The following is an 18,555-nucleotide window of genomic DNA, read 5'->3' on the forward strand; positions in this document are numbered from 1 at the left end:
GCGCCAGTAAAATGGAAGAGAAAATAATATAGACAAAAGGGAATGGGTTCAAACAGGGAACAGTTGTAGATTCAAAGAGCATACTATCACTGTCCTACTTAGTCTGAGATCACATAAAAGTCTCATCCAAACACCAACACAGGATCCCACCAAGAGGAATACACTCAGATGTTTACAAACCATGATATATTCAAAACTAAAAATGTAATAGTACATAACAGAGAAATGATTTACTGTATAAGGAAAAAAATATCATCTCCCAAAACTATAACTATAAATTTGATTGTTTCCCTCCCAGCCAGAGATTCCAATCAGGGACAGGACACAACCACGCAATCCCATTCCAAGACAAAGACAAAAGGGGAAAGCAAACTCATAAAACAGATATTGGGGGGGGGGGGGGAGGATAGAAGACGCAGCAAGTGATCTCCTGTTCATTGTGGAAAGTAAAAACAAAAACAAAAAAACAACAACAAAAACCAACCCAGAGCCATCTTTTTCTAACAATTATTTCGACCAAAAAATAATTAATTAATTAATTAATAAATAGATTTTTTAAAATACAAAAAATGAAAACTATGGATATAAAGAAGGTGTTCAGAATTCGTAATTTTTTATCATCTCACATTACAAATCTACAGTTATTGTCATATTTTGTATGTTGTATACATTATATTATAATTATATATTATGGAATGTTTAATAATGCATGTTGCAAACTTTTATTTAAAAAATGTGTATGAAACAGTACTAGACAAAGCAAGAATAAAAAATACAAGAAAAAAAAAAAAAAACATTCCAAAGAATCAGACTTCTTCAATGTTTTGTTTTTATTTTCTTGTATTTTTCATTCTTGCTCTGTCTGCCACTATTTCATACATAACAGACATAACACTGTTTTGAGCTGATGGGTTACAAAAATGTGCCTCCAGTCGATATGGCCACTATATAAAATGAACTGTATTATTACTAGTCTCTATGATTTAGGTAGGATTAATGTCTTTTCAAAATTCTATGAATTTCATATAACTTTAATAAACAGTGTCCAAAACCGCCAGTACTCTATAACTGATATTTTGAGTTTACATTGCTATATTGGATATAGCTGTTTTCATTAAATTTAACAATTCGAAAATAAAAACAAAAAATAAATATTTTAAAATTTATATAAATATAAAACACTTTAGAAGATGACCTATGTAATGCAGTAAAACTATAAACAAAAAAAAACAAATTAAGAAATTAAGGAGCAGGTACTGGTGTAAGATAAATTACTGAACAAGTATGCATGAAAGGTGCCAGACAAAGCAAGAAAGAAAAATACAAGAAAAAAAAAAAATCCCAGAAAATCAGTCGATCTCGAATGGGGTCAAGGTTAACTGATTTTTTGGGATGGTTTTTTTACTTTCTTGCTTTTCTGGCACCTTTCATACACACTTGTTCAGTTCTTTATCTATACAAAAAAAAAAAAAAAAACCATCATACTGATACTTTGTCTTCTCCAAGATCTCCATTAAAATCTATTATTGAATTCTCCCTTGGCGTAAATTTTAGCTCGTGCATTGATGAGTCTCTGCGTGTGAAGACGGAGATAGTCGATGGCGTAGCACATGGCAGCGAAAAAACAGAAGACGGGGACAAAGGCACAGACACCGTAAGAATAGGACAGGAAGTTGGACTCGGGCTGAGGCATCCAGTCTTTATCTCTACCTGCTTTGATGCCGAACACAAGAATTGAGATCATAGTCAAGAGACCTGCAGGAAAAATGAAAACAAACATAAAAATAGAAGTAAATAAACACCAATAGATAAATAAACAATAAAATTAAAATATTAACAACAACAAACTTTTTAAAATCAAAGATAAAATCATGACTAACCGACGTGTGCTTATTGGCAGGTCTGATAAACCAATTCATAATACGACAACATATGCAGATCGTTCTTTTTTTTTAAAAAAAACTTTTTCCATTAAACTAGTAGTATAACAAATAGATCTGTATTGTTTTCTGTTTGTCAATAAATATCAGAGAGAACTATGAATTATAGTTCGTTTCTTTTTTAAAAAAGTAGTCGTTAGGAGCCATCAGGTCCATTAGGCCAGAGTTTCTCCCTGTTTCTATAACACAAAAAACGGACAATAGCAATTTGGATAGGATGCTTATCTATCGCAAAGTACTTTCCACCTGATCTAATATACCCAGCTACCCAATCACTACTGGGTGGACAAAGGGGTTAGAAAAAAAATCTTGACTGCACCCGGGATCAAGCTTGGTCCTTTTGCTTGCGGAGCGAGTGCTCTACTAAGTGAGCTATCAGGACCCCTGAATTCTAGCCTAGTTTTAGCAGTGTAAAATCTGTCTTGATTTGACTTACCATTGGTGAGATTCAGCAAGCAGGTGACGCCAATGAGAAGGTGCTCCATGTGGGGACTGCACACCCTGAGCATATATATGATGACGAGGATGACGCTGATTGGCTGGATAAGTAGGCCAAGTGTCACAAAGGTCACCACCACGATATACCAGTCTATGTGAAAGATACAATTACAATATTGATGATGGTAATAACAATGATAATAATAATAATAATAATAATAACAATAATAATAATAATAATAAGAAGAAGAAGAAGAAGAAGAAGAAGAAGAAGAAGAAGAATAAGAATAATAATCTAATAATAATAATAATAATAATAATAATAATAATAATAATAATAATAATAATAATAATAAATAAATAAATATATAATCAAATAAATATGTATGTTAAGAAGGCAAACCTGTAAAGAGGATTTCCAAACATAACAAATTAAGCTGTCCAAAATCAATTGAAGAGAAATACTATTAATACTATTGTTTTTAAACCCTCAGTAAACCAATACAGTATTGAATACTACTGTTATGTTCGGGAACCACAGCTTAAAAAAAAATAATATGGGTAAAAAATGAAATCGTTCAGATAAATGCAATGACTAGTCATTCTGAGGTGGTAAAAAAACTGATCGAAATACGACTGGAGAGCGGTGGGGGTTGCCTGAAGCCTGGGATCGTGAAAATAGAGAGGCTTTGGATTGGAACAATACAGACAATGGACGTTTCGGGTACGAACCCTTCGTCAGCACAACAATACACAAATTAAGGTGGAAAACAAATAAAATAAAATGCAATATATAACTCGTATTGTCTGTACTCGATGGTGGTTGGAACATTAATACACTGTAGAGGTATTCTACACAGTAAAATTCATTTAAATATAAAATTCTTTTCTTTGGGTTTCATGAATGATTGACAAATATGGATTTTCATTTATAATCGTAATAATTTTCGTTGCAAATTGATGCTAGGCGCTTAGTTAAAATACTCACAACATCCGCCAGCCAGATATATATATAACATACCAACACACAAAACTGGGTGTTACCTTAAACGTACCTAATGATACCTTGATACAAATTTAGTGAGAACTACTGATAAAAATAAAAATGGTTGGTTTAAATTTAAAACAATAACAAAGAGCTGAGTGACGTCAATTTCTTTCTATACTACTATCTATAATATACCTGGAAATATCCAGTCAACAATCTTCCTCAAATCTCTCTCAAAAACGTAGGTACATCCGTAATATCTTTTCATGAAATCGTCCTTGGCGTGGGCAGGTGCTGAGAATCCTTTTTCGTCAAAACATATCTCCCACATTCCGATGTTGGTAATGCCAGTATTTCTTTCCTCTCTCGACTCTTGCCAGTATGGGAAGGCTGAGGCGAAAATGATGAAACCGATAGAGACAACGATAAGAATGAGTCCGGCGATTGTCCATCCCGAGATTCTGTCTTTACCCATCTTTGAATTTGTAAATAAAAAACAATTTATCCACTTCCTACTTCATTTTGTTTTCATTGTCAACTCCTGTCAACTGTCAACTACCAACTAAACTGGTGAGAACTGTAAGTGGCAGGTAAATTTTATGTCGTAAAATTCAGGTGACAGGTCTTAACTTTTAAAGTATGAAAACGTATCAAGTGAGAGTAGTCTGATTATTACCAAATGATGTTTTGATCATATTATACCTTCAAAATAGTCAAAAATATCTTCCAAAATATGGATTTAGACAACGTATATATAACTAATTTTACGACATAAATATACTGTTTTTATTCCTTTTCAGGTGTTCCAGGTGTGCTAGTAATTTTATATGAATCGATTTTCTATTAAAATAGATACAAACTCTCTATCTTTATTCAGAGGCACCACATTAAATCATGAAAATTGTACAAATACTTTTATTGAATTAAATCCTTCTTAGTTAAAAAAAATAATAGGATAGTTTTGAGTCAGTGTTATGATAAAAAATTCAATATAATATCTAATCCTATATCGATATTCTATTGACTGCAGGTGAGTTGACCTTATTCCAAAGAGAGAATTACAGAGGAAGTGAGGTGAGGAAGTGACAAAACAGTGGACAAACTTATTTCAAAATGTCGCTAGCTCTTATCGGAAGTATTTTTGTCGCTGCCTCTTTGGCCTTTATGGTTGTCGCTTTCGGGTCGCCATACTGGGTGGAGTCTTTCGAGGAATTCAAGAGTCCTTTCGTCAAGCTTGGGCTGTGGGAGTTTTGTTTCAACGACTACACGTTCTACAACGATTACAAAGGTCGGAGATGGCTTGGATGTTTCTATGTGTTCTCAGATACTCTCCGACCGATTTGGGAATGGGTTTCTCCACGTAAGTGCTCACTGTTATCAAAATTGATGTGTTCTGCAGTCCTAGTTGATTTGAAATGTTTTATAATTATTATCAAGGGGAAATATGGGTGTGGACCATGTCGTGGAAGAGTTCTAAACGCGATTTGACCTGTTATCAAAACACGGAAGTGTCTTATCTGAAGTGTGTTGGAAGTTGTTGTTGTTGTCTTCTTCTTCTTCTTCGTTTGATTGCCCACAATCAATTGGTTGATTATTATGGCAAATATGAAACTTTCTAATCTCTCTGTATTCCTTGTGTATGTGTGTGATTAGTCCCTTCAAACTGTTTAGTTGTCAGATACCATATTTTAGGGAGGTTTTATTATATGATTATGATGCCTCCTCCTATGGTAGGGTCAATGACTGAGATATTTTAACGTACGTCCAACTGGTGGTAGTGTGGCTATGTGTTCTAGAGGTATGGCACTCGCTTTCGGATCTGAAGGTCCTGGGTTCGAGCCTTGCGCGGCGCATAGTTGAGTCCTTGGAAAAGGCTCTTTACTCACATTCTCTCGCCGTACGCAGGTGTAAAATGAGTTCCTGGCCGTTAACAGCATTGTCTTTGTCTGAAAAATTGTAATATCGCCTAACAGGCGTCATGTCCTGTCCTACATGTTAAATGTTGCTGTTGACCAGGGACCCCTTGTAAAGCGCTTTGAGCACGTTTAGTGGATATTGCGCTATATAAAAGCTCTATTTAAAAAAAAAAATTTTAATTATTTAATATTGTGTACTGTCCCTATTTGATTTTGGCTGTGTGTATGTGTGCCTATTGTTCTGTCTCTCACTTTGCCCAAAAGGTCCCTCATTTTGATTTTCTGAACTTGGCAGCCCTGTTGATGAATCCAATTCAAAATTGAAGGGAAGTCTTGAAATTAAGAAAAAATATTTTCTTTTGAGATTGTATACAGACCTGACTCCAGCATCAAGCTGTCTTCAAGGACGCACCACTCTGTTTTGTAAATTTAACATCAATGTTACAGTGACACTGACATAATCAGTTGGATGGTGAAAAGGTTTGAACTGAGATATTGCCAAGTGTAGTTAGAAGGTCAATTTTTAAAATAAAATATGAGTTCTTGTCATAAATGATTAAATCAACCAATTTTGTACATCTTCGGGAAATATTAAAGCTTAATTTCACTTCTACTTCTAAATATTTTTTACCGCTAGTCAAGTTGAAAAAGTATGAAATTTGAGATAAGTTGCTGGATATCTTTCCCATACATCTGACCATAACTTCATTAAAAATCACCCGATTTACTTCAAATAAAGATTAAATTGCTCTGGTGAGCATATTCTTTCAGGAAATGCACCGGGAAAAAATATGCAAATCCAAAATTTTCACTTTCTGACCGATTATGTTATGCATTGACACAACATATGTATGTTTCTTCTTTTCAGCTTGGTTTATCAGCGTTGAGGTGATGATCTCCTGTGCCCTGCTGTTTATTTTCATCACAGCTGTGCTCTGCACTCTTTACTTGTTCAAGCTGTTTCCGAAACATGTTGAGGGACCAGTCATGCTGGGCTTGGGTGGTTTACAATTGTTTACTGGTGAGTGACTCTTCATAGCATACGTACATACCACTAATGCACCTGCTAGACCGCTACCATCCCACGATAATTGACTGATTATTGCTCCCATATGTAAACTATGTGGAAAAATACCTGGTAAACGCGCCCGGGGGAGACAAAGAAAAACACTCATAGACCAACTGAAGGGCTTCACCAACCTAACAATACAAGAGCTGTTTGAAAAAGCAAGAGACAGGGAGGAATGGAGAGAGATAATTCATGCAGTATCTGAAGCCTGGACCAGGCATGGAGCCTAGAAGAAGAAGAAGAATGTAAGCTATAAGGGGTCCTGATATAGCTCAGTTGATAGAGCACTCGCTTCACACGCAAAGAGGCCAGAATCGATCCAGGGTGCAGTCGAGATTTTGTTCTGGAGCCGCCGACCCCCCTGAGTCTTGTTAGATATGCGATAGACTAGCTTCCTATCAAAAGGATAGCAAGCAATTGCTATTGTCAGTTTCACGCTATAGAAATGCAGGTTGATATTTTAGACTAATCAAATAGTTAACGATTAACACCTTATTCATCATATGGATATTTTGAATTATAACACTTCAAATCAATGCCATTTTAAAAAGTGTTTTATAGATTTAGTGTCTTTGGCTTACAACAAGAAATTTGTCTCCACTGGTAAATTTTACTCCGAAGTACTTAATGAATGTTTTATAGTATATAGTCAATTTGGTCAAATTTGTGGTCAATTTAGTATCACTGTTATAAGGTGAACCCTATTTCCTCTGGTATGTTAAAGATGGGAGGGCTTGAAATTTGGGCTTTGTGATCTTCTGGTAGGACACAAGCCTGCAGACCAGTATGTTCCCGGTTTGAGTCCCGTGATGGGCAGTGCAAAGTTGTCTTTGGAGAAAGCTCTTACCACATTCTCTCACTGCACTTAGGTGTCAATCCGTTATCTAGTTGATAAAAGCATTGTCTATTGTAATAATACCTCACTCACAGGTATCATATCTGCTACATTTTAAATGTTGCTATTGGCTTGGATAGCCTTGCACAGCGCTTTGTGCACATTTATTGGGTATTGCACTATATAAAAGCTCATTTATTTGTTTTTTAACTGCATGCTAGAGAGGGCACTATCTGACTTAAGTGAGACAAAAACAATGCAATTGCACTCTGTTACCTATGCAAAATGGCGTGTGTGCGTGTGTTTTATTGTTTATTTCTTTAACTCACTCAACCCTAACACCGACTATATCCGTAGTTTACCCGGGTTAATTTTACCCCATGCCTATTAATTACGTATTTAAGAGACAAATTATAGGCGTAGTATCAAAGCCAATGTTTTTAGTTTTTTTACATGTTTGTGGTAGTTGAATAAAACTATCTATGTACATGCTCATTTTTAATACATTTTTTCAAATTTTTAAAAGTAACAAAAATCTCTAGGATTGAGTGAGTTAATCATTCATCCTCGGCGTTTTCTTTTAATGACTGTATGTTTGTGGTTTGGGTTGTGGGACTCAAATCTGTAGCATTAACATAGTCTGGTACCCCCTCCCTGGTTGCATTGTTTTGCTTAATGTTATTATTATTATTATTGTTAAATCATAATAATAATGCTGAATACTTATATAGCGCTATAACTCTGAGACACCAGACGCTAAAGCGCTTAAATTACAAATTACTTTGGCTGAAACATACTCATTCACACACACACACACACACACATACACAACACACAACAGTAACCAGACAGACCTATCTTGCTTCTGATACTATCTACTAAAGACGAAACAGATATGTTGTTATTGTAAATAAGTCGTTGAAACCAATATTTAATGCAGCTTGTTGATTTCTCATCAATTTCTGAACAATTTTATTTTTTCTTCGATTTCAGTCCTCCTCATATTCATATCCCTGATTGTGTTTGGGGTGAAGAAAGAAGATCGTGAATGGATGCCTCGTCCCGACATGAATCTTCTCTCTTGGTCTTATGGCCTCGCTGTCATGTCCTGCTTCTGCTCTTTGGTAGCGGCCATTACCCTGGCTTTGGAAGGCAAGGCTAAGTATCAGGACATGAAATTTTACAGAGCTCCCGTCACAACTTACACGTAGTCTGTATGACATTTTGAAGATGATGCAAAACAACATTCATTTTTCTTGGACGCATAATTAACCAATTATTTTGTTTTTAAAAAGAAGCAATTTTAAAATGAAAAATTAATTCAAACGAAATATAGAGAAGGGAATATATGCGTTTTTAAAATATCGTTTCCAATAGACCAAGATTTAGAGAGCAGTTGGGACTGCCTGAAGCCTGGGATCATGAAAATAATAACGAAAAGGTGGATGTGGGAAAACTTTGGGTGGCAATAGTGCCTGACAATGGAGGTTTCAAGTATAAACCCTTTGTCACCGCAACAACAAAGGACTTGTGTTTTCAACATTCCTTTATTTATTGTTGTGCTGATGAAGGGTTTGTACCCAAACGAAATGTCCATTATATGCACTGTTCTCATCCGAGACCTTGCCATTCAGTCCATGATTTCTAACTTTTGGGAGCAAAATATGTTTGAAGAGTATGATATTGTTCTATTTTTCTCAGAAACTTTTGCTCGAATTATTTTGAACTCTGGTTTTACCTAGAGTTGGAATCCAGCCATCATCAGGTTTTTCACACAGAGATAGATAAACAAACCAGTAGACTTTTTAAAAGTATAATTTATAATAATAAAAAGAAATTGAAGTCTCCTTTGAATTCAAAGATTTAAAAAAATTTGAACTTTTATATAGCGCGATATCCACTAAACGTGCTCAAATGCCTTTTTCAAAGAGTAATTTTTCAAAATGACTTCTCGTCCTCCTTTTCCTGGCACCTAAGTGATTCTAATTTGTCGCAAGTCTGTTACATCTGTATAAAACAACAAAAAACAACTCATAGTGGTCACAAAGTGTCATTAGAACATTTTTGGGGTGTAAAAACATGTTAATGAAATTCTAGCATTGTAATTGTAGTAATTTGGTTTTATTGATTCCATATTTAGAAGAGCAGCATATCTGAAATCTACAAAGATTCTTGTGTTGAGCTGTCCAAAGCTGTATTGCATTCTATTCAGGTTTGTTGGGTTGTTTTTATTTTTTTATTTTTTGGTATGAATGTGTGTGATGGGTGTTTGTGCGTCTGACCAATAGATTTATATATTACAAGATGTTCAGCAGGCATCTTTTTAGGTATGCAATTGATGATAAGTTTCTCTTTAACCCTCCACTTTCCAACACGAGGAAAATTGTCATATTTGTTATGATTTACCCATTATTCTTTTATTGAGATCTTTTTACATCTGATCATTTGAAGATAAATCTCTGTTAAAGCTATCGGAAAATTGAACTTTATTGTACTTACTTATTTATCCATGGCCTGCGCTTGTGTGCACGTTGCCTGTTATCCGCCTCCCTCATGTGCTCGGAGTTTATAGGGATGGGATGTTGCTCGTTGATAGCCTCAAAATGGTCAAAAACATCAACCTCTGATGACCACGAGCTCTTTTCCCCCTCTATGTAGCCACTGAGTGTTAGGCTTTCAATATGCCCTCATCGCCACACTTGGCCAAAAAAAGTCCATTTGCCTTTTTATAGTGGTTTCTCACAATCTGCATGGGTTTCCCTATTCTATGCAAACCTTCTCTGTTTGTTATTCGTTCTGTGTCCATTTGATATTTAGTATTCTTGTGTCCAACCACATTTAATTGAACTTTATTGTAGTGGTTGTTTTTTTCTAAACAAAATTTTACATATGTTTCTGCTTTAGAGATTGAGATAAAATGAAATAGATAAAATCTTTGTATTGGACGGGTGTGGCTTTTATGGTAAAATGATGAAAATGGTTGGTAAGGAGAGAAGAGATTTAATTCAAGATAGTTGTGGTGACAATGGTGTCACACTGTACTGTAATAGACTGCTTCCTTCCTTTCTTATAATGGATGTGCTCTTGGTGGACATATTGTATTATGGCGCCAAAAGGCAGTGTTAAATAAAGAGAATAATGTTGGATGTGGTCCTTCAGAGTTAAAAGACCTACAGAGCCAGTTTCTATAGCCTGAAACACAATAGCAATTACTTGCTACCCTTTGGATAGGGAGCTGGACTACTGCACATTACTTTCTGCCAAATCTAAGAGACCCAGTTACTCAATCACTGCGGGGGGGGGGGGGGGTCATAAAAAATTTCCCCTTCGGTTGAGATGGATCTTGGTCCCTTTGAGTTTGAAGCGAGTGCTCTACTCACATAACTATCGGAATTCCCAGTGTTCAATGCATGTTATATGTACTGTCCAATCTGAAGCCCAAATTATGTAAAGAGTAGGAAGAGCCTTTCCAAGCTGTCATCGGAATCTTTATGGCTTCTGATTTGTAAAAGAAAGAAGTAGTTCCATGACTCCGTCTTTTACTTACTCTTTTACTCATTTTATATTTTTAAGATTGGAAACATCATCTGGACAGGTCCAGTTCAATTTCTTTTCAGGAAATTCATTTGTCCGTTAAAAAAGTGAAAAATCAAACTAATTCAGACTGGGATGAATCAATTTGAAGTCAGTGACTTTTTATAAGAAATATGTGTGAGTGTGCATGTGTGTATTTTGATGTAAGGTAGGTTCCATTGAGTTTTTACTGTTTTAAATCATAATATATTTTTGTAAGGTACTGAATGGATGTGATTGAGATTTGTTTACTATGTTTGTAAACTTTCTTTTCATTTAAAAAAAAAAACTTTTCATCAACAGAAATTTTTATACCATTCCATACCATTTTCAAGTGGTTCATTACTAGCCATACCTTTCATGGTCGTGTATATATAGATAATTTCACCACATTTTGACATTCATCTAAAATTTATACCCATTTCATTTTTAAGTGCCGTAGTATCGATCTGATGCCTTTGTGAATGAATGGAACAGCTTGAATGGCTTTGGATCGCTACCATCCTGTCATTCAAACATTCCACAGTGGCTGGTGGTGACATCTATGTTTAGTTTTCATTATTATTCCCCCCTTGTCTTTGGCTTTTTTTTTTTTTTCTCGTCTTAGCACAGCACGTAGAAATGGGGGACTTTTATGTAGGTAGACTAGCGACAGGAATGTCTTGCTCTTGGGACTTGGAGCTAATTTTAATTTGTATTGAACCTGTCTTCTTGGTCCTTCATTATTTATATCTTCTTAGGTGCTCATTATATCTTTCTGATATTTTTGTTTTGTTCCCTCATCACTCTTATTTCTTTTTCTCATCACTGTAACTGTGACTATAATTACCAGAGAGTGGCTGAAATTGCCTTAAAGCCCATCAAAATAAAACAAGTTTTCTCTGTCGCTGAAATTATCTTAAAGTGTAAAAAAAAAAAGTCACCTTTTTTTGTTTTGTTTGGGACTTACGGCCAGAGTCATGATTTATATAAGCAAATACCTTCTATTATAAATTATAAACTTCTCTGATTGTTCCAGTTCCATCTTACTGATTGTTCCATCTTTCTTTCTCAAAACACACGGGATCCAATGCGTAGAAAGTGTTGTTACCATTTCCATTCTGAAACTAAAACATCGACACGTCACAACAAGACATTCCATTTCTATTGTTTTTATATGTACTTCACTCATTCCATGTTGGCCTATACAAATTACATAACGATAATGTTGACTAAATTGTTTTTTTTTTATGTATGTATCCAGCCATGCTGAGTATTAAGTCATTGGTCATGGCTCGACATTTAAATTATGTCATTATAAGGCTGCTGAGTTTGAATATAACGTTGATTTTCTTTTAAACTTTTAACTGAATATTGTTGGGCAGCTGAATGATAACAATATCTTATCTTGCAATTCCACATGTTCTTTTTGTAGCCCTAAAGTGTCGCATGTGAATTCCGACTTAAACTCTCAAAAGCGTTACTCATCGTATTTGTTGAGGTTTTTTAAAACTTAGAATATTTAATTTTAGATTTTGTAGTTTTTTTGTTTTTTTATGGTAAACAATTTTTCAGCTGGAAGTTGATTAACAAATAGATGAATTGAAAATTGACATTTTTTCCATTCCCATGTAAAATACATTCCATATCATATTATTATTATTATGATAAATTTTTATAATTAAAATTTTTAAAACCATATTTTGCGTTCATGTTTTGATGATAGCTATTCCAGGGGCAAGATTGAATGTGTTACCATTTTGTAATTGATCCTTCAAACAATGCAAACTGGGTGGGATTCCTGACCCCCCATAGTGGGCAGGGAGGTACATACTTACTGTGTCTTCTATCCCCTTATATCTGTTTTCCAACTGTCTTTGTCTTGGTGTGGGATAGCTTGGTTTTGTCCCGACCCTGGCCGGAGTCCTTGGCTGGGAGGGAAACGGTCAAATGCATAGTTATCGTTTTGAGAGATGATATTTTTTTCCTTTTAAATCATCTCTCTGTTATGTATTATTATATTTGTTATTTAGAATGTACAATGTAAGCATTTGAGTGTATTAGTATTCCTCTTTGTTGGATTTTGTGCTTGTGTCCGGATGAGACTTATAGGTGATCTCAAACTAAGTACATTGATGGTATGCTCTTGGAATCTACATCTGATCCCTATTTGTTCCCAGTTCCCCTATGTCTTACTTTTTCTTGGGTGCTTTAATTGTAATTCTAGAACTTTCGACTATCCCATTTTTTCCCTTTTTACTGGCGCTGATATAACCTAAATGTGTTGCAAGCGCCGTAAAAGCCTTAAAAACAAAACAAACAATGCAAACTTGATGGGGTTTATTGACCTCCCATGGTGGGCCGGAGGTCACTTGCTGTGTCTTCTATCCCCTTATATTTGTTTTCTGAGTTGCCTTCTGTCTTTGCCTTGGAATGAGAAGACTTGGTTTTGTCCTGGCCCTTGGTGAGGTGTGGAAATCATCAAAAGTATAGTGTTTGATTGTTTTGGGAAATGAAATTTTTTTTCTTGAAAATCTTCTCTCAGTTCTGGTCAGAGACCATGAGATAGGCCAGGCATGTCGTGGGTGTTTCTTAGTTCTTAGAGGCCTAGGTGGGGTTCCCGACCTCCCATAGTGGGCAGGGAGATACTTGTTGTGTCTTCTATCCAGCTGTATCTGTTTTCCAATTGCTTTTGTCTTTGTCTTGGAATGCGATTACTTTGTTTTGTCCTGACCCTAGCGGGGGTCCTCGGCTTGGAGGGAAACAGTTGAAAATATAGTTATAGTTTTGGAAGATGATCTGTTTTTTCCTTGTAAATCGTCTATCTGTTATGTAAATGTTGCTGCTCATTCATCTGTGGTGTTTCATTCATCCGAAACGTTCATTTGATCTGCTTTTGTAATTAAATTTAAGCTTACACTCTCTGTTAGGTACTGTTATTTATTTTTTAAAGATTTTAACATGATTTAACATTTGAGTGTATTCCTCTCGGTGGGATCTTGTGCTGGTGTGGGGGTGAAACATTCAGGTACTCTCAAACTAAGTTCACTGATAGTGTGCTCTTAGAATATACATCTGTTCCCGATTTGTACTGTTCCCCTTTGTCTTTGTTCTTCTAATTGTACATGAAGAATGCTTTTACTATCCAATTTTCATCCTTTATACTGGCGCTATCTGACCTAAATGCGTTGCAAGCGCCGTAAAACCCATAAAGTCAAAAAACAATCACTATCTTCTTAGTTGCCTATTTGATGAAAATGAAAGCCACGTATAATCCGGGATTTCCCAATACAGGGTTTTTGTACAGAGAAACACTGGTGTCATCTGGGACTAGCGTTCACTGCTGATATAGGTCAAGGTTCTCATCAATGATGATATGGCTATGTGGTCTAGTGGTATGACACTCGCTTTCGGATCGGAAGGTCCTGGGTTCGTTCCTCGCGCTCGGTGCATAGTTGAGTCCTTGGAAAAGGCTCTTTACTCATGTGTAAAATGAGTACCTGGCCGTTAACAGCGTTGTCTTTGTCCGAAAAATTGTAATATCGCCTAACAGGCGTTATGTCCCGTCCTAGATGTTAAATGTTGCTGTTGACCAGGGACCCCTTGTAAAGCGCCTTGAGCTCATTTAGTGGATATTACGCTATGTAAACAGCTCAATTTTTAGAAAAAATGAAATGTCATTGGACATGTCTGACATTTTCATTGGCTGTCATTTTTTACCTAAACAAGCGGAATATCAGCATTGTCCTTGGTCGGGTGTGGTTTACTTGACTGCAGGATACCGTTGGCTGATCATAAATTGTATTAAAAAGAATATTTTAGATCAATTAATAACCAGAGCTGCCAACTTGAAATGTCAAAAATTCGTAGTTTCCAAGGGGAAAAAAAAATGAAAAGAATAAATAGCACTACTGGGAGTTAGATAGATAGAGTTAGTGTGTGTTAGAGAGAGAGAAATTTGAATGGATTGAAGTTATTGTTATGCGCCTAGAGCTTTACTGTATAGAGGAGTGGGCGCAATATAAATAAATTTTATTATTATTATTATTATTATTATTATTATTATTATTATTATTATTATTATTATTATTATTATTACTAATCAAAATATGTTCCAATGTCCTAAATACAGTTTCCAAGCAACCAAACTCTCCTTTTCAACAAGATTTATTGAATCAAAAACGTCTATGCAGTTCTCTAGCTGGAGCCAAAAATTCGTAACCGTACCAATTTTTCGTAGCACTATAATATAAGTCAAGATTTATGCTGGCTTTTACAGTCTTTTATCTGCTCTTGTGCATTCGTGAACGTATTCAATTCACGTCTCTCAAAACTGGGCATGCCACATAGTGGAAGGAGGTGTCTGAATTTAACTTAACAAACAGTATTTTTCTGTTTCACAATGAGCATCAAGACGGCACTTGAATGCCTGCAATGTAGGGGCGTCGACAACTTTTGTAGGCAGGCGGTTCCATTTGTCGACTACCCGAACTGAGAAAAAAATTCTGCCTAAGGTTTAGAGAACACCTTTCCTTGGAGAGTTTGAATCTGTGTCCTCTGGTGGTGCTGGTGGAATCAAGATTTAGAGGGCTCATGCTAACAGAGTATAAATTATGCGTGTATTTGAACACTTCAATTAGGTCTTCTCTTTAACCCTCTCCTTACCAACTACAAGAAAATCGACAGATTTGTTGCGATACAACAGACATGCTGGTCTGATAACCCAATTCCTTATGGGCTCATTTCATTGTAATGGAAGTCTAAAAATTTTTTTAAAAAATAACGCCAAACATTGTCCATTACAACGGTGTTAAATCAGACCCAAAAGCGGGCTCGGATGTCAGACCTGCATGTACACGTCGGATACAACCAACACGTCTCGTCCAGACTTTTTTTGTACATTCCGCGAGGACGAGAGACGCGTGCGCACAACCAGCATGACGTTCTCTCTCTAATAACTTTTCCGCCGGTGACGTCACAGACTATGGGTGACGTCCAATCAAGGGACGCTACTCTTCCGCTAATCTCATTCCCAATAGTTATGCTGTTATGCGTAGCTTATTTTCATGAACAAAATTAAGTATTTAGAAAGTAGTCCTTCAGAGCCATTGGGTCCATGGAGCAGGCGTTAACCCCGGTTTCTTTAAAACGGACAATAGCATTGGCTTGCTACCCTTTGGATAGGATGCTAGTCTATCGCAAAGTACTTTCCGCCAGAACTATCAGATCCAGCTACCCATTCACTGCTTGTGTATCGTGACAAGAGAATGGACGTGGCAGGGAGACAGCTGGAGTACAGCTGCTTTGGGCGTGATTAAGACCAGGACAGTCTATTGATGCTGTGCGTTTCAGTAAAATACAACCAAAATCTGCCCGCCAGATGAAAAGTACAAAATTATGTGCTAACCATCTAGCCACTAGATCAAAGTGTTTTATTTTAGTTTTCCTCTTTTATGTCCTTTTACTTTAGCTTTAAAACAAATAGGGTTCAACAGTTGTGACGTCACTTCCCTCGTAACATGTAGGACGAGACATGACGCCTGTTAGGCGAGGGATATATAACATTTTTTTTTCAGACAAAGACAACGCTGATAACGTCCGGGTACACGTTTTACACATGAATGCGGTGAGAGAATGTGAGTAAAGAATCTTTTCCAAGGACTCAACTATGCGCCGCACAGAGCTGGACTCGAACTAAGCACTTTCCGAGCTGAAGGCGAGTGTCATACCACTAGATCACGTAGCCGCATCAGTCGATTGTCATTCTACTACCTTGTCATGGACTCAGTTTGGCGTAACTTTAGCATTGACAGGAACAAAACATTTCCCTTCCCAAAGCTATAGATAGTATGCGATTGGCTAAGAAGCTCATAACATTGCCATCCGGAAGTATAACGGACCAAAACACAAAACTGTGTGTATCCATGAACGTTTAAAGGCGGGTTAATACAGTTCAGTGAGCATTACTCATAAAAGCGGATGGCAAAAAACAATGACAAAGACCTGAGTGACGTCATCTTTGAACTATCTATAGATAGTTCGAAGATGACGTCACTCAGGCCTTTGTTATTGTTTTTGCCATCCGAGTTTGTAAGTTGTTCTCACTAAACTGTATTAACCAGATTATAAAAGTTCATGGTTACACAGAGTTTGTGTGTTGGTCCGTTATACTTCCGGATGGCAATGTTGTGAACTCCTTGGCCAAGCGCATTCTATCTTTACGTGGAGCGTCAAACGTTTTAAACAAAAACTAACACATTACATTTTTACAAAAACATATTCTAAGTCTCTGTCATTGTTGCATTTGATATCGAAGAGACAGACAGACAGACAGACAGACAGAGAGAGAGAGAGAGAGAGAGAGAGAGAGAGTGTGTGAGGAGAGAGAGAGAGAGAGAGAGAGAGAGAGAGAGAGAGAGAGAGAGAGAGAGAGAGAGAGGGGCTATTTAGATTGTAATCTACTTGTAACTTTGAAGTTCTCAGAGCATGGTCTAGCAATGGTAAAATAAATAAATAATAAATAAATTCCCTTTATTCGTCCCGAAGGGGATTCTTTACCCCTTTAGGACCAAAAGGAAGACTGGAATAACCCAGACGTCAGGCGCAGTGCAGCGCCGCAAAGTGAGCTAAGGTTTGGTGACTTGCGCAGAGACAACCTAGAAATAGCTAGGGGAATTAGGGTAAAATTGTGCAAATTAGTGATGAAAGCACCAAATTTGGTACAAAGTAATTTGAGACCACTATTAATCGATGTTGATATAGAACCACATTGAGAAATTCCTCTTACAGTGTAAAATAGGGAGATGAAAATCCGCCTATATGAGCTATATTAAAACAAAGGGACGTAATCCATGAAATATTTGTTGACAATTCGGCGCTTTAAAAATATATTATTTTTAGCCCGTGTAAGCGGTTGATTATTTTGGCTTAAATAATTATAATTGTTTAAAATGTGCCTATAAGTGATATAGGACCGTATGGGCCGGTAGTATAGCTTTATTATGAGGACTGGAAGGGGGGTGGTGGGAGAGGAGGAGATGGTGCTGGTATTAGTTTTACTTGTGTTGTGTTGGTCGTCATCGTGGTGAAGATGATGGTGGAAGTGATGTTGGTGATAATGATGATGATGATGAGGTGATTGTGGTGATAATAGTAGTGATTATGGTGATGATGTTGATGAGGTGGTGGTGGTGGTGATCTTGGTAGTGATGATGATGATGATGATGATGATGATGATGATGATGATGATGATGATGATGAAGACGATGATGATCAGGATGATGTTGATGATGATGTTGTGGTGGTGGTGATGGTAGTGGTAGTGATGATGATGATGATGATGATGATGATGATGATGATGATGATGATGATGATGATGATGATGATGATGATGATGATGATGATGAGGTGATTATGGAGATAGTAGTATTGATAATGGTGGTGGGGATGATGATGAGGTGGTGGTGATCGTGGTAGCGGTGATGATGACGATGATGGTGATAATGATGATGATGATGATGATGATGATGATGATGATGATGATGATGATGACGATGATGATGATGACGATGATGATAATGATGATGATGATGATGATGAGTATGGTGATGATGAGGTGGTTGTGGTGATAGTGGTAGTGATTATGGTGATGTTGGTAACTATTAATTTCGAAAATGAAAGACTTTCTTGGTGACGTATATTAACATTTTTTGATGATTAGGATCCAACAAAAATCATATTTATTAGACAAATATCTGTGGAACACATTCTTGGGAGGCTTGAGAGAATTCAACAGCAGCCTTTTCTAGTTTATCCTG

The 18,555-nt window shown here is 36.4% G+C and overlaps 2 protein-coding genes across 2 annotated transcripts; one reads left to right on the forward strand and one right to left on the reverse strand.

Annotated features, from left to right (window-relative positions):
* Positions 1–1,461: 1,461 nt before the first annotated feature.
* Positions 1,462–3,938, reverse strand: LOC144956500 (uncharacterized). The gene is made up of 3 exons (XM_078887041.1): positions 3,562–3,938; positions 2,377–2,529; positions 1,462–1,755 (listed from the first exon to the last, which is right to left on the reverse strand). Exons 1-3 carry the CDS (start codon positions 3,839–3,841, stop codon positions 1,514–1,516), a joined length of 675 nt encoding a protein of 224 aa, XP_078743167.1. The 5' UTR covers positions 3,842–3,938; the 3' UTR covers positions 1,462–1,513.
* Positions 3,939–4,393: 455 nt separating this feature from the next.
* On the forward strand, positions 4,394–12,437 carry LOC144957287 (uncharacterized). The gene is made up of 3 exons (XM_078888387.1): positions 4,394–4,726; positions 6,151–6,303; positions 8,180–12,437. Exons 1-3 carry the CDS (start codon positions 4,480–4,482, stop codon positions 8,395–8,397), a joined length of 618 nt encoding a protein of 205 aa, XP_078744513.1. The 5' UTR covers positions 4,394–4,479; the 3' UTR covers positions 8,398–12,437.
* The last annotated feature ends 6,118 nt before the right edge of the window (positions 12,438–18,555 follow it).

This window comes from Berghia stephanieae, chromosome 11 (assembly GCF_034508935.2).
Source record: "Berghia stephanieae isolate SIO BIC M18660-M18661 chromosome 11, UCSD_Bste_1.3, whole genome shotgun sequence".
Lineage (NCBI taxonomy): Eukaryota > Metazoa > Mollusca > Gastropoda > Nudibranchia > Aeolidiidae > Berghia > Berghia stephanieae.

Excerpts from the sequence above, each read along its gene's own strand:
- LOC144956500 (XM_078887041.1), bottom strand. The coding sequence starts at position 3,841 with ATGGGTAAAGACAGAATCTCGGGATGGACAATCGCCGGACTCATTCTT. Across the intron at positions 2,530-3,561 it reads TGTTGACTGGATATTTCCAG|ACTGGTATATCGTGGTGGTG; the intron begins GTATATTATAGA and ends TCTTTCACATAG. Across the intron at positions 1,756-2,376 it reads CTTGCTGAATCTCACCAATG|GTCTCTTGACTATGATCTCA; the intron begins GTAAGTCAAATC and ends TTTTTCCTGCAG.
- LOC144957287 (XM_078888387.1), top strand. The coding sequence starts at position 4,480 with ATGTCGCTAGCTCTTATCGGAAGTATTTTTGTCGCTGCCTCTTTGGCC. Across the intron at positions 4,727-6,150 it reads TTGGGAATGGGTTTCTCCAC|CTTGGTTTATCAGCGTTGAG; the intron begins GTAAGTGCTCAC and ends TCTTCTTTTCAG. Across the intron at positions 6,304-8,179 it reads TGGTTTACAATTGTTTACTG|TCCTCCTCATATTCATATCC; the intron begins GTGAGTGACTCT and ends CTTCGATTTCAG.